This window comes from Neophocaena asiaeorientalis, unplaced genomic scaffold (genome assembly GCF_003031525.2).
Source record: "Neophocaena asiaeorientalis asiaeorientalis breed wild unplaced genomic scaffold, Neophocaena_asiaeorientalis_V1.1 scaffold398, whole genome shotgun sequence".
In the NCBI taxonomy this organism is placed as follows: Eukaryota; Metazoa; Chordata; class Mammalia; order Artiodactyla; family Phocoenidae; genus Neophocaena; species Neophocaena asiaeorientalis.
The window spans coordinates 2,438,987-2,453,600 of record NW_020173416.1 but is presented as its reverse complement, the minus strand read 5'-3'; the positions used below and the strand labels follow the sequence as shown (position 1 = coordinate 2,453,600).

General features: G+C 35.6%; 1 protein-coding gene across 1 annotated transcript in view; it reads left to right on the top strand.

Moving 5' to 3' along the window:
• The window catches only part of PALS1 (protein associated with LIN7 1, MAGUK p55 family member), a 70,723-nt gene that overhangs the window by 48,837 nt on the left and 7,272 nt on the right, over nucleotides 1-14,614 (top strand). Inside the window, exons 9-13 of the mRNA XM_024747255.1 lie at nucleotides 2,132-2,203; nucleotides 2,556-2,627; nucleotides 4,903-5,070; nucleotides 6,118-6,320; nucleotides 8,060-8,170. Coding sequence (XP_024603023.1) covers nucleotides 2,132-2,203; nucleotides 2,556-2,627; nucleotides 4,903-5,070; nucleotides 6,118-6,320; nucleotides 8,060-8,170 — 626 coding nt within the window. The remainder of the gene's footprint in view (nucleotides 1-2,131; nucleotides 2,204-2,555; nucleotides 2,628-4,902; nucleotides 5,071-6,117; nucleotides 6,321-8,059; nucleotides 8,171-14,614) is intronic.

The window sequence follows — 14,614 nt, the reverse complement described above, 5'->3', positions numbered from 1 at the left end:
ATGGGAATAAAGTGATAATTCATCGGCTTATTCACTCAAAAAATACTGTTATATCAGCACTGTATAAGGCACTGAGATAAGCTTCTCTTCCATATTTGACTTTAAAGCATATCCGTTAATACTTTAATTATACATTAATGTAAAACAATGTTTTTTTTCTTTTTTTGTGTGCCCTACTTTATAATACTTACATGGAATTGTCTGTTACAGTACTTTGTACTGTATATTCTCAGTTTGTAAACTTCTAGGCCAGTGACTACATCTTACTTATTCTTTTAAATTTAGGGCAGTATCTGCTAAATTAATAAATAGGTGGTTTTTAAAAATAGTTCTGCCAGAACTGATGCTTCTGAATTAGACCTTCTAAGGCTGTTTTTTTTTTTTTTAAAACTCTTCCAAGCCTTGACTTTTACCTATAACATTTTTTAGGGATTATACCTCCTATTAAACCTTAAGATTTTAAGCATAACAGATCTGGCTATAGAATTTGGCTTACAATGAATGTGACTACAAGTAATACATTATGTGTATAATAAAGTCACAGCCACAAATCATCTGCTTTAAAACCCCAAAGCTGGAGATTCTGTGTATACTGACTCATATATCAAGGAAGGAGGAATGGGCTTCTTATATTAAGTTCAGAGGATGATACTATACCCTTGATTCTTCACAGTAACAGTTACAGGAACATTCCTCTAGAATCCTGGGGTACTGGGCAGCCATTATGGTTCGTAGTGCTTGTGCCAGATATCAATTTGATATCTTTCACCATGTCAGCTTTAGCCCATAAATACTTAGAACTAATATCTATTGACTGATTGATTACATTGAGTTTCTGAAAATATATAGATAAATCAAGGAAGTTTTAATGATACCATTTGTAAGTCTTTTTATAGGACAAATAAATGGACCCACGTTAGTTTGAGTTTGACGGTTTTCTGTCAGAAGGATTTCTAAGAGGTTATAATGTCCATCTCCCACTAATGTCTGCTTCTATTTCAAAAACAGTCTACATATGTGTGTACTATAAAAATGTGCCATAGCAGTACATTACTGTAATGTTTTAAAACATTTTAATATGTAAATTATTTTGTTCTTTTTCTTCTAAATCTGTTGAAGTCAAATACTTTTTTAAAAAATTTAGTGCTCTTAAAAATTTCCCTATAGTCATAGCTACTTGTTTTATCTAGAAACACAATCTGTACAGCTTCTGGAGATAACTTAATTTCTTTTAATGCTTTTTATGTATATCAAACTCAATACTGTTTTTGCTTGTGTTCTTATAAAATGCACTAAGTTCAACAGATTATCCCAACATCATAGATGGAACTTGCTTATTGATTTTTAAGAATCTCTGGCCTGAAATGGAAAGAATTAAATATAAAAATTAAATATAAAAGTAGAACTCTTAATTCAGAATTTTCTAACTAAAGCCACTTTTATCCTTCAGGAAAAAAATACATTTGATTCTAAGGTAGATGTCTGAAAAGAACATGAAAATCAGAAAACTTGAAAGCCTCCTATATTAAAATCTTAATCCTGAGAGGAAAAATGTAATAGGTTTTTCATTTATTTGTATCATGGATAGCTTAAGGTAGAAATGAAAAATCTTTAAAGCATATACATACATACAAAGAAAAAGAGGGATTGAAAATGATAAATACAAGGGAATATGTTGAATGCTGTCTTGGAATCAAAAACTGGTGACTGTTTACATATTATTTTGGAAAGTTAACTCCTAGAATTAATTTGCTTGATTTGCAGTAATTCAAATGATCAGAACCATTGTAACATCCAGCACAGTGCTTTCCACATAGTAGATGCTAAATGAAAACTTTGTAAAAATTGAACTATTAAATTTTCTAGCACTGGTTTGTTATTTATCTTTTTTAATAGATGATATATAGTTCAGTAATACATGTTCTAGGATTGATTGAGAGCAAGGTGGAGACTTAATACTTTAACTGTTTGGAGTGTATAATCATAGTTGACATACTCTGATGTGGTGGCAGGAGGATTTAGAAGGGAATATAAATGAAGAGTTACTTCTGGTGGTGTCCCTTGATTTAAAAAAAAATACTTCTATCCTTTTGACTTAACTATTTTACTCTTTTTCCTTTCTGCTTATTAGGGAAAAGCTTTCAGCAGCAAAGGGAAGCCATGAAGCAAACCATAGAAGAAGATAAGGAGCCAGAAAAATCAGGTTGGATGCTTATATTTGACATTGAGGTTTCTTGGGTCTTCATCTGGAATCAGGTTTAGATTTACATATCATAACTGTCAAGAAAGATGTATTCATGGCAAGAGTGATGTGAGAAGCAAAACTGATTACCTTAGGACTGTAAAGGAAGGAGAGGATTTAAGTATTAAAGATTATCTATCTGTGATGTGAGATTAATGGAAAATTATAACTACTTCTCTGAAAAATAGTTCTTCTATGAACAATGTAACGTGTCTATAAATTTAAAACTATTTGAGTTCTTCTATTTGAAATATGTAGCTTTATTCAAGGAAACAAATACCACATTTATACTTACGTTTTTTATTCTCAACAGGAAAACTATGGTGTGCAAAGAAGAATAAAAAGAAAAGGAAAAAGGTTTTATATAATGCCAATAAAAATGATGGTAAGTTCCACTCTCAGATATAGTTGTATTTATATCCGAAAGAGGTCCATATCTAACACTTGAAAGAAATTAAATTGATATTTTCAGGGAATTTTATTTCTGGTTCTGGCCTCTTAATGTAACATGTGTGCTTAATAAAGCCATTTAGCAGAAATTATTTTCTTTTGGAATCCTATGAGGAATGCACAGTTTTAAATTCTGAGAAAAACTGGTATAAAAATTATAGTACAATTTACCATGTACAGTGTTATATTGATAGTTTCCTCATAAATTTTTTCCTACTTAAACTCCTTATTTGCAAAATTAATACATGTTTCTAACAAATTCTAACAATATAGCTGTATTTTAAGTAAAAAATGAACATTTTGTCTACAGTAACTCATGTCACCAAGGCAAGCCATTGCATAGAGCCTGCTGACTGAGTCAGGCACACAGGAGAGTTTTCTGTTCTATTTTAATTTATTGTTAAGATTAAAAAATTTTTAAGTTGTAGCTTCTCTTAAAATCAAAAGCTCTAATAACACTGGGCTCATATTCCCACATGACACTGGTCTGCTGGACCTGAATGATATGCTTTTGCCTTTATACTGGGCACCTACTTAGTTCAGCAGTCTCCAACACATCCAATGTTTTATAAACCCAGCCTGATTTAGTGCTTTCATTACCTTCTTGGTTGGTCCTCATGGGCTTTAGAATTTGCTACCCCTTCTTTAATTCACATTAGAAACAAGCTAAATAATAAAGCAAAGGGAGTCTTTAACTTCTTACACAATTTATAAGGCTTATTTTTATTCTCTCAATACCTTGAAAATTTCTTAAGTGGCATAAATTGAACTAGTGAAAATAAAATGTTATAGATTATTGGAAAATTTGATACAAAACTAAACCTGAGATTCCATCTACTATTATAAATTTTTTTTCCCAAAATAAACATCCTTAATGCTAATTGATAGATTATGTAGCTAAGAAGATTTATTGGAATTTTAATCTTTTCCTCTATACTTGGGTAAGTGATTAATATCTGTTTCTTTATCTTTTGAAATACACTAAAATTAACTGGTTCAGCTCTAATAGCTGTTATATTATGATATATCTACATCTGTGAGTCAAAATGCTTCCACAGTCTGTACATGTTAGAAGAAGGAACTTAGATTTTTCAGAGGGAAAAGCGTTTTGAGAAGGGAAGGAATTACATTTCTGTTCATGGTGCTGTTATCATAATTAACATTTTTATTAATAACTATCATTTATAATAACTTCTATTCCAGGGGCAGTAACCTTCATCCATTTAGTTCTCAAAATAAATTCCTTGAGATTACAGATTAATGAATTCAAGTTCAGATGTGAAAGTGGCCTGCTTAAGTTCTTACGTTGAGTTGGAGTTTAAGCAACTAGAGTTTGAGTTCCTGCTCTGTGCTCTGTGCTAAGCACTGACAAGATTAAGATGGTCCCCTGCCCCCATAGAACTTGTAGCTGACGGTCTGACTACACATCTGATGCTCTTACCCAGTTAGCTGAAGTAATATGATTGAGAAGATAGCAGGTCACTGGTTGTCTGCCTTTGTTCTTACCACTTGACAGCTCTGATTTCATCTGGATTATGGGCTTTAGGAATGTTACCCCACCTGTTATAATTTATACCTCTTCTTGAATCATGATCTCAGGTTAGTATTAGTATTCCAGGATAAAGTAAACATAAGTGTAGAAAGTTGGATAGCATAGATGTGCTGTGTTTTCAAGTTATATGATCACAGAAAAGTATTCCAGCTTTCTCTGATAACACTAATTGCAGCACTATCTGTAAATGTTTGTCATGCCAGGTATTGTTTGCAGCATATACATTGTCTTCTCCTTAAACCAACCCTCTAATTAAAGTATTAGTATCCCCATTTTACAAAAATGACAGATATTATTCTCATTAGTTTATGCCTTGGTGCCTCACCCTCTGTCAAAGTATTGGCTGCAAACTAGCTATTTGATATGAATCAGTATAGTTATATTGTATTAAACATTCAAACACAGTATGAAACAAGAAGCAATAAACATTTCTAGAAGGATTAATATATTATTTGCTTTATTTTCATAATCCTGGCAAGGATATAATGACATGGGAAAATACTCATGATTTTCCATATTACTGTCTTGATCCCAAAAGTTAAGCATTTTTAATGATAATAACTTGTGCTTTTTTTCAATTTTTTGTAAGATCTATGAGTATATATTTATTACATGGCAATAATTCTGTCTGAAGGGCTTAACTTTTTCTTTTTCAAAGATTATGACAATGAAGAGATCTTAACTTATGAGGAAATGTCACTTTATCATCAGCCAGCAAATAGGAAAAGACCTATCATTTTAATTGGTCCACAGAACTGTGGCCAGAATGAATTGCGTCAGAGGCTCATGAACAAAGAGAAAGACCGCTTTGCATCTGCAGTTCCTCGTAAGTTTGGATGCATTCCCATTTTCCTGTGCTTTTCAGCTTACCACCTTAGAACCTAACTGTGTAGGGAAGTTTTTCACCCATTTCATCAAAAGAGTGTTGTCCAAGAAAGAGGAACTTTGTTTTAACCAAATCTTTTGAGAATTTGCTATTAAAGATAGTCACTCTTGATAAATATACATTTTCTCTAAGAGTATGGTACTAATTACGTTCTAAATGAATTTCAATTTGGGCCTCTTACAATGCCCTGCTCAGTATGGAATCAGCTCCTGTTTTTTTTAACTGATGCAGAAGATAAAAATTTAGACCTAATTTAGACCTAATTTCTGAATACAGAAGTTCTGTTTAAAGATTGGATAGTACCTAATCTTATGGAAAAACTGAGTGATAGTATTTTATTTTACTTTTAAAGTTTAGTTATTTATATTTATTTTTGGCTGCGTTGGGTCTTCGTTGCTGCGCGTGGGCTTTCTCTAGTTGCAGCAAATAGGGGCTACTCTTTGTTGCAGTGTGTGGGCTTCTCATTGCGGTGGCTTCTCTTGCTGCAGAGCAAGGGCTCTAGGCACGTGGGCTTCAGTAGTTGGGGCACGCGGGCTCAGTAGTTGTGGCTTGTGGGCTCTAGAGTGCAGGCTCAGTAGGTTGTGGCGCATGGGTTTAGTTGCTCCACGGCATGTGGGATCTTCCCAGACCAGGGCTCAAATCCGTGTCCCCTGGATTGGCAAGCAGATTCTTAACCACTGTGCCACCAGGGAGGTCCCCAGAGTGATAGTATTTTAAATGAAATGCAAGATGAAGTAATTGGAGTGTAAGCATAAAACATATTAAAGGTAATGGTTATTAAGATAGTAAAAACACAGTTTTGTTCATTTCTCAATCTAGAAATAAAACCAGTCAATGTTAAATTAAACACATGGGGGTCTAACATTTCCTTAATTCATTATTTTTAAATTTGTATTACAAAATAAACATTTTTTCTGACTAACAGAATTATCCCTCATCCTTACTCTGATCCACGTCCATTATTTTTACCTCATTTTGTTTGCCTAGATACAACTCGGAGTCGGCGAGACCATGAAGTAGCCGGTAGAGATTACCACTTTGTTTCACGGCAGGCATTTGAGGCAGACGTAGCAGCTGGAAAGTTCATTGAGCATGGTGAATTTGAGAAAAATTTGTATGGAACCAGCATAGATTCTGTACGGCAAGTGATCAACTCGGGCAAAATATGTCTTTTAAGTCTTCGTACACAGGTAAAACTATTTTGGTTTAGGGTGTTGAACTTGAGGACATTTTTCACAGAGTAATTTTTAGTGGGAACTGTGTTTTGGTCCAAGAACCACAGGACCTAATTAAGTTCTCATACAGTTTTTTCACACTGATTCCCTACGAATTTAGGTTGCTAAATCTCTTTCAGTTTCCTCTGAGGGGAAAATACATATATTCCATACTTACATATATACACATGTACATGTTTTATGAAATTTAAAATACAGTAGCTGTAGTGCTGGTAAATGTGTATATACTTTAGTATTTTAAAGGTTATAAAAGGTTATAAAATACTTTGGTATTTTAAAGGTTATAAAAGAATTTCCCTTTCCTGATTCTTATATGAGAAAAATTAGAATAATTAGAGGTCATTTTTATGGTTTTAAATGACGTAGTTCAAGTATTAGTAAGTATCATTATGAGTGCTGGGTTGTATCTAACGAAATGTCCACTGTTCTATTATCTGTCATACAAAAGAAAACCTTCAAAAATTACTAACAGTTTCTTTTCAGATTTCCATTAAAAATAAAATAATTTTAGAAATTTGGGATTTTTAAGATTGTGTTTGTTGTGAATTTTTTTTCTTTTTCTACATTGTACAGCTTTAGCATAAAACTTTGCTAAATGTGGTGGAACCTACTGTGTATGTCAACTCACGAGACATAGGCAGTGGTAATTAAAGAGATGTATATGAAAGAGAATTGAGGGACTTCCCTGGTGGCGCAGGGGTTAAGAATCCGCCTGCCAGTGCAGGGGACACGGGTACAAGCCCTGGTTTGGGAAGATCCCACATGCCGCAGAGCAACTAAGCCCGTGCACCACAACTACCGAGCCTGCGCTCTAGAGCCTATGAACCACAGCTGCTGAGCCCGTGTGCCACAACTACTGAAGCCCATGTGCCTAGAGCCCGTGCTCCGCAACAAGAGAAGCCACCACAATGAGAAGCCCACACGCCACAACGAAGAGTAGTACACCCCGCTCACCACAACTAGAGAAAGCCCGCGCACAGCAACAAAGACCCAACGCAGCCAAAGATAAATAAATTTATTAAAAAAAAGAGAGAGAGAGAGAGAATTGATTCCAAAATGGCTTTCCTGAAATAGTAATTAGGTTTTCTTTATTTTTTAGTGAACAAAAGAGCTTATTAGTCTCTGCTGTTTCAATTATAAATATCAGACTTAAGAGAAGGATTGATGTTTTTACTAAATTCCTTCAGAATTCTTTATATTATTTTGGCTAACAGATTTACCAAAGAACTTAGAGTAGTTAAGCATATTGTCTTAATTACTGTTTTTAAGATAGAAAAGGACATGTCCCTAATCCCATTTTTGTAGAGTGCTTCAATTTAGGGACACACATTCATGCAAAGGCAAGGTGAAAACCAGTCTCTTAATTCAGACAGTATGCTTTTTCTTCTTGGATGTGCTTTTCCAGAATTTTCTTTTGTATGTGTATGTGAAGTTTTTCTCTGGTTCTTTTTGCATTTAGACCCTGGCACATGGTAAGGTGACTGCTCATTTGTAATTCCTTCAAAACGGATTTTTAATATGGTTATTTTAATCTGTGTGTGATCTTATTAGCAGGGTATTTTATCATCACATAGTTGTAATTCTTCATTAATTTTATTTCATTACATATAAAGAGTAAGCCAATATTCTGTGTGTGTTATAGGTACACAATATATTCTTATATTGAATGGTTAAGATCTGTCTTTTCTTTACAGTCATTGAAGACTCTCCGGAACTCAGACTTGAAACCATATATTATCTTCATTGCACCCCCTTCACAAGAAAGACTTCGGGCATTATTGGCCAAAGAGGGCAAGAATCCAAAGGTAAAGTTATTATACTGTCATACTATTCCATTGAAAGTAACATGAAACAGTCATGGCTTAATATGTCACAGTGCTTAAAAACTACATCAGCTTAGGCTTTCAAACGGATTATTCTTTCTGCCATATCACTTTCCCCAAAACTGCCACAGTTGCCTCTGGTTGGACTTCAGCAGCTCTCCAAAGCAGGGGGCTTCTCTTGTTGTTCCGCATACATTCCCTATTATCACCCCAAATGTATGGTAGTAATACATACATTTTTATGTATTCCTACCATATATACATACAGTAATACATACACCTTTGGCATTTCTTAAAACTTCCTTACACTTCTTCACACAGATCTATGTTATTTCTAACAAGGATTAGGTAAGACCCTCCCCCCACACCAAATATTCTCAGCAGATTCTTAGGGATTACCCACTTTTATCTGCAGATAGTCCACATATGCAAAGAGCCAAACTTGAGTCCTCTTGCTTTTCTCTTCTTTTTTCTCATTGAAATTTTATGTTCTGTTTGTCTTCTGCCTTTGATCTTTTCGTATGATCTGAAATGGAAAAATGTTTTTAGTTATTTTTTTTTTGCCAGAATATAGTCAAATTTTATTTTATATGTTATGAGGTACAGACATATGATGCCAGAGATTGTACTTTAAATTTGGCATTGAAAAAATATAATTTGGAAATATAAATAATTATTCAAAGTTCCATAATGTATTACTCCTCAGATTTGAAATTCAGAATCTGGCCTTCCTTTCCTCTGCCCCAAGATATCAGTCAGCGTGAGGCTGCGAATCTTGTGTTGCAACATGCAGCAGAGAATTCGTCTTTGATCCTTTAACTCTGAGCAACACTTAGTTTTCTTTAGTTTCATAGCAGAAAATAGCTGCTCACAAACATAAGTACTTCCAAACATGGACAGAATCTTTGCATAATGGTTTTTATATTTAGGGTAACCTCCCAAGATATCTGTAGAATTCTGGGATTCCAACGTTATCATATTTGGCTTTCAGTATAGTGTTGACCTGCAATTCAGTAGCTTCCATTTGTAGCTCTTTATTCACATTATTAATACTAATTGAGAAAGGGGAACTAAACAAGATTAGTTCATTCTCATAAAGTTGGAAAAGTCAGAGAACGTTTTTTGGAATTGAGTCTTCAACTCTTTCATTTGGGGAATGTAGTTCAGGCTGTCGTTTTCATTTTCAAAAACTAATTTCATCGTAGGAAAGTGGGCCAGGTTGTTCCTTCCCAAATGAGTCTACCAAAGACAAAATTTCACTAGGAATGAGCCAACTGAATCATACATTTGTGTCACCACTTGTGAACGCCTTTGCAGAGAAATATCCAGTATGTTTAGATATGTTATAATAATGTCAACCAAAAAGGTTAAGTCTCTGACCCAATCTTTGCTCGTAAGCTGAGGCTCAGATTTTCCTCTAGAAGACATGAAAAAGTGAGTTTCCTCCAACTGTTCAAAAAGCTGCCTTAGGACCACACCACAATTCAGCCACTTAAGTTCCATAGAGCAGAACATGTTTCCATATTGTGCGTCTAACTGATTAAACACAGCACCGATTTCTGTGGTCCGAGCCATGGGAGTGTATCCGGGTTATGGTATAAACTATGTCCATGACATGATCCATTTTTAATCTTTTAGCACAAAGTGTCTCCTGGAGAATGAGACCGTGCAGAGACTTAAGTTCCTTGTCTTGGCAAAGCCCTGACACTTTAGATTTCAGTTTTGTAACTAGTTCTTTAACACTAACCATCACAGAGTCACCATCTGTGCTAATACTTACCAGCTTTGACCAGTCCACGTTAAATTTTTTTAAGACTTTTCTCATCACGTAAAACTATTTCCTGATGTTGTGCCTGTTATGGAAACCATGTCCAAAAGTTCTTTGATCACGTCAAAAGTTTCACTGACACCATGAATAAATACAGCTACGTGGGGGGGGGCGTTATTTCCATCCACACCTTCCTGAGCTACAATGGAAAAAAGCCACAAATGATTCAGCTTTTTCTTGCAACTTGTCCTGCAAGTTCTCAGTCATATTGTTAACATGCTGGGCAACAACATTACCAGTTAGTCTTATGTTGGCAAGTGCGTGTCTGTTCAGGGCACATGGTTTCTGCTGCGCTCAACAGACAGTCTTTGATAAACTCACCATCTGCAAGAGGTTTTGCTGACCAGGCAATTTTCTCACTTAATACATAACTACATTTCATGGCAGCATCACTTATTCTATCCACGTTCAAAAGCAAATCATGTTGAAATTTCAGTCTTTTTTTCAGTTTGTTGAATTTTCTATCACATCTTTTCTGTAAATCCATCGTGGTTCCTATGATGGTTGCTTTCATAATGGTGTTTTAGGTTACATTCTCTGGACACAGACAGGCTTTGTTTGCATATTAAACATCTAGGAACATTCTTTACTTCCACAAATACGCTCTCTCACATTTTTCTTGAAATGCATGGCTTTCTTATTCTTTCGTTTTCCCATTCTCCAAGTGCTCTTTTTTCCGTCTCTTTCATCTTGGCCTTGGCTTTTTTCTCCAACAAGGTCCAGAACTACAGCAAGCCCACCGATCTCTGTTCCTTGCTTCTCTTCCAAGGCTCGCTGTGCATCGGCCTGTGACTTGAAGTCAATATAGGCGATCCTTTCACTCATCCTATCCTTGCTCACCAATCTGATTTGAAAAGCATCCTAAAACACTTCTATTAATTCATGCTGAGTGACTTTGTCAGGCAGGTTCTTGATCAAAAGTGTTTTGGCATTTCGATCTTTCTTTGTTTCCTTTCCCTTTGGTTTCTTCAATTTAGTTTCATATCCAGGGCCCTTTGTTTCACTGAGTTCCAGGGCTTTTTCCTGGTCATCAGCAGATTTAAAATTCACTAACCAAATCTCCTTCTAATTTCTGTTTTTTGGTTTCAGTGGAAGCCTTCTGTTTGGTCATTTCCTTCTGTTTATCAGGTGCTTTCTTCGAAGGCTCTTCATCCTCCTCCGAGTTCTCATGTCTCTTCTCATGGTCCTTGAGCTTGGCACTCCTCCTGTCTTTTGGCAAATTGGCCCGTGTGGCTCCCCTCCTGTGTGGTGATATTAATTTCTCAGCAAACATGGGAGCCAGAAACGGGTTTTTTCTATTTTATTTCTGGGAGCAGTAGCAACCTTCCTACCATTCTTAGGGACGACAGCCTCATCTCTGCTGCCATTGTCATTATCTTCTGACATCTCATCTTCCCCATCTTCTATTTCTTTTAGGGAAAGACTCATTTTCTTTAGTTCACCTTGATTTGTTTTCCTCTCCAGACTGAGAACTCATTGTTAACGGGACCAGCTTCCATCTCTACCCCCATCAAAATTAACAACATAAATAAGGAGTCTAAAGCCAGAAACTTTAACCATCACTTCCCAAATTAACCCGCACAGTGTCGTCCCTGACGAGTTCTCCTCCCTTTAAGGCTATCGCTGGTGTAGGGCACTGCCCACTCAGAGCCCTGCAGGCCATTACACGCAGCCAACCAGGACTGGACGCCCAGGAGAAGCCTGCAGCACCCCACAGGCACCAACAGGCCAGGAAGGCCCTCTCAGCAGCCGCCCAGGACTCTAGGCCCCAGGCAGCTAATTATTTTAGATGCTGGATGTGGTTGAGGTAGTCCATATTATACCAAACAGTACTAAAAATTAAATGATAATATATTGATATATTAATCAGAAAGCATTGACATTTTATTTAAATGTATGAAATGAAAACCGTCAAGTGACATGCTATATCAAAGTAACAAATACTCTTCCTTGTTTTTTGCCAATTTCCTAAAAATTTCTATTTTACAAAGGAATCACTTAGATCTCATTTCATTTGCTATGCCTTTAAATCTCCTTAAAAGCCATAAAAACACATAATAATATTCCTCCCTAAAATCTCCTCAAAAGTCTTTGATTCTTGGCTATTCACCACACCCACCAGCCCTCTTTCTTCCTCCCCAAGGTATCTTTTTCTACTCTGGGTCTACTTACATTTGTTATTCAGTCTGTATGTGAAGGTGGTATTTTTCAGTGTCTTCGACATCAGGGACTTTCCCATCCTTTGTGCTGAGCATAATTCTGGTTGCTTTATTTAGGCTAAGTAGGCCAGCTGGTTAAAGTAGTGTGTCACTCCTTTTTCATTTTTGCAACACAAGTGCAAGTTCATAAATAAGTAGGGTCAGAGTATCTGCTGTCCTAAGCACTTGAGATGATACAAAAGAAATCTGAGACATAAAGTGGGGGAGGTGGTGGTGGTGGGATGAACTGGGAGATTGGGATTGACATATAGACACTAATATGTATAAAATAGATAACTAATAAGAACCTGCTGTATTAAAAAACTAAAACAAAATTCAAAAAAAAAAATGAGACATGTTTGCTGGCTGTTCTTGAGGAGGATCACATATAATAAGGAAAACTAGATCGACAGTCTATGAAACTTGGTGCCCAGTTAACTACTTTGGTAGACCAGAAATACTGTAGTGGTTCTAGGAGAGGAATGCACATAAAGGACCAAAATGGACTCCATTTTACTTGTTCAACCTAATTTTCTATTTTCTGACATGCACACTTATTTTTTGTTAGGTTATTCTTCTCCAGCAAGAATTTGATACCATGCCAAGGGCCACATGCCGTTCCAAAACATGTTAAGCAACTTTCTTTTGGTTGGTGGTCTCTGCCAGGGCTCTCATGGAATTTTTTAACCTATTTTATTTTTGATATTTTAATATTTAATTGTAATATTTAGTATTTTAAATATTTTTACCTACTTTATTTTTAATTCAGATTGAGTGAGTTCTAGAAAGAATACCTATTAACAGTTGACCCTTGAACAATGTGGGGTTTGGGCACCAGAACCTCCACACAGTTGAAAATCTGTGTGCAACTTATAGTTGGCCCTCCATATCTGCAGTTCCACACCTTCAGATTCAACCAACTGCAGACAGTGTAGTACTGTAGTATTAACTATTGAAAAAAATCTGTGTACAAGTGAACTGTGCATTTCAAGCCTGTGTTGTTCAAGGGTCAACTATATACATGTTTTTAAAGCAGGAACTTAATCAGTTACCACAATGTTTTAGCAGTATACAATGTGCTTGATTTTCTAATTATAGTTTTCTAATTTTAAAAAATTAACTTTATTGAGATTACTTTACATGCATGCATTTTAATTGTATAATTTAGTGAGTTTTGGCAAAATGTGTACCTGTGAAACCACCATGCCAATCAACATTTAGAACATTTGCATCACTCTAGAAAAGTTCTCTCATGCCCCTTTAAACTTAATACCCCTCCACTCTTTCCTAGGTAACCACTTACCTACTTTCTGTCACTATAGATTTGTCTGTTCTGGAAGTTCGTATAAATGGAAACCATTTATAAGTTTAAGTTTATAACCATTTATAAGTAAGTTTAAATTTGTATCTAGCTTTTATTAAAATAAATTTATTTATTTATTATTTATTTTTGGCTGTGTTGGGTCTTCATTGCTGCACGCGGGCTTTCTCTAGTTGCAGTGAGTGGGGGCCACTCTTCGTTGAGGTGTGTGGGCTTCTCATTGCGGTGGCTTCTCTTGTTGCGGAGCATGGGCTCTAGGCGCTAGGGCTTCAGCACCTGTGGCACGTGGGCTCAGTAGCTGTGGCTCGCTTGCTCTAGAGTGCAGGCTCAGCAGTTGTGGCACACGGGCTTAGTTGCTCTGTGGCATGTGGGATCTTCCTGGACCAGGGCTCGAACCCGTGTCCCCTGCATTGGCAGGCAGGTTCTTAACCACTGCGCCACCAAGGAAGTCCTGTATCTAGCTTTTGATAAGTATAATGTTTTTAAGATTCATCTGTGTTGCATCTAACAGTAGTTCATATCTTATTGCTGAGTTGTGTACCGTGATCTAAATATATCACAATTTGTCCATTCACCAGTTAAAAAACATTAGGGTTGTTTCCAATTTTGAGCTGGTGACTAAAGCAGCTCTAAACATTCATAGTTTTTTGGTGGACATATGTTTTCATTTTTCTTGAATTGCTGGATCAAATGATAAGTGTATGTTTTAAGTGTATAAAAAGTACAAAACTATTTTATAAACAGTTTTTCTTTCTACACTCTCACTTTGGTTCCATTTGCTCTATATCCTTACCAACTTTTGCTGTTGTTGTTTTGTAACAACTTTTTAGTCATTCTAATAGGTGTGAAGTGTTACCATTGTGGTTTTCATTTGCATTTTCCTGATGACTAATGATAGCATCTTTTCATGTAGTCATTTGGACAAATTCTTTTGTGAAATGTCTCAAGTTTTATTTTTTTTAATTGAGTTGCTTTCTTGTTGAATTGTAAAAATTCTTTATATATTCTGGATATAAATATTTTTTCAAACTCTTTGTAATTTAAAAACATATTTTTTGAAGATCAGAATTGTTTTTAAT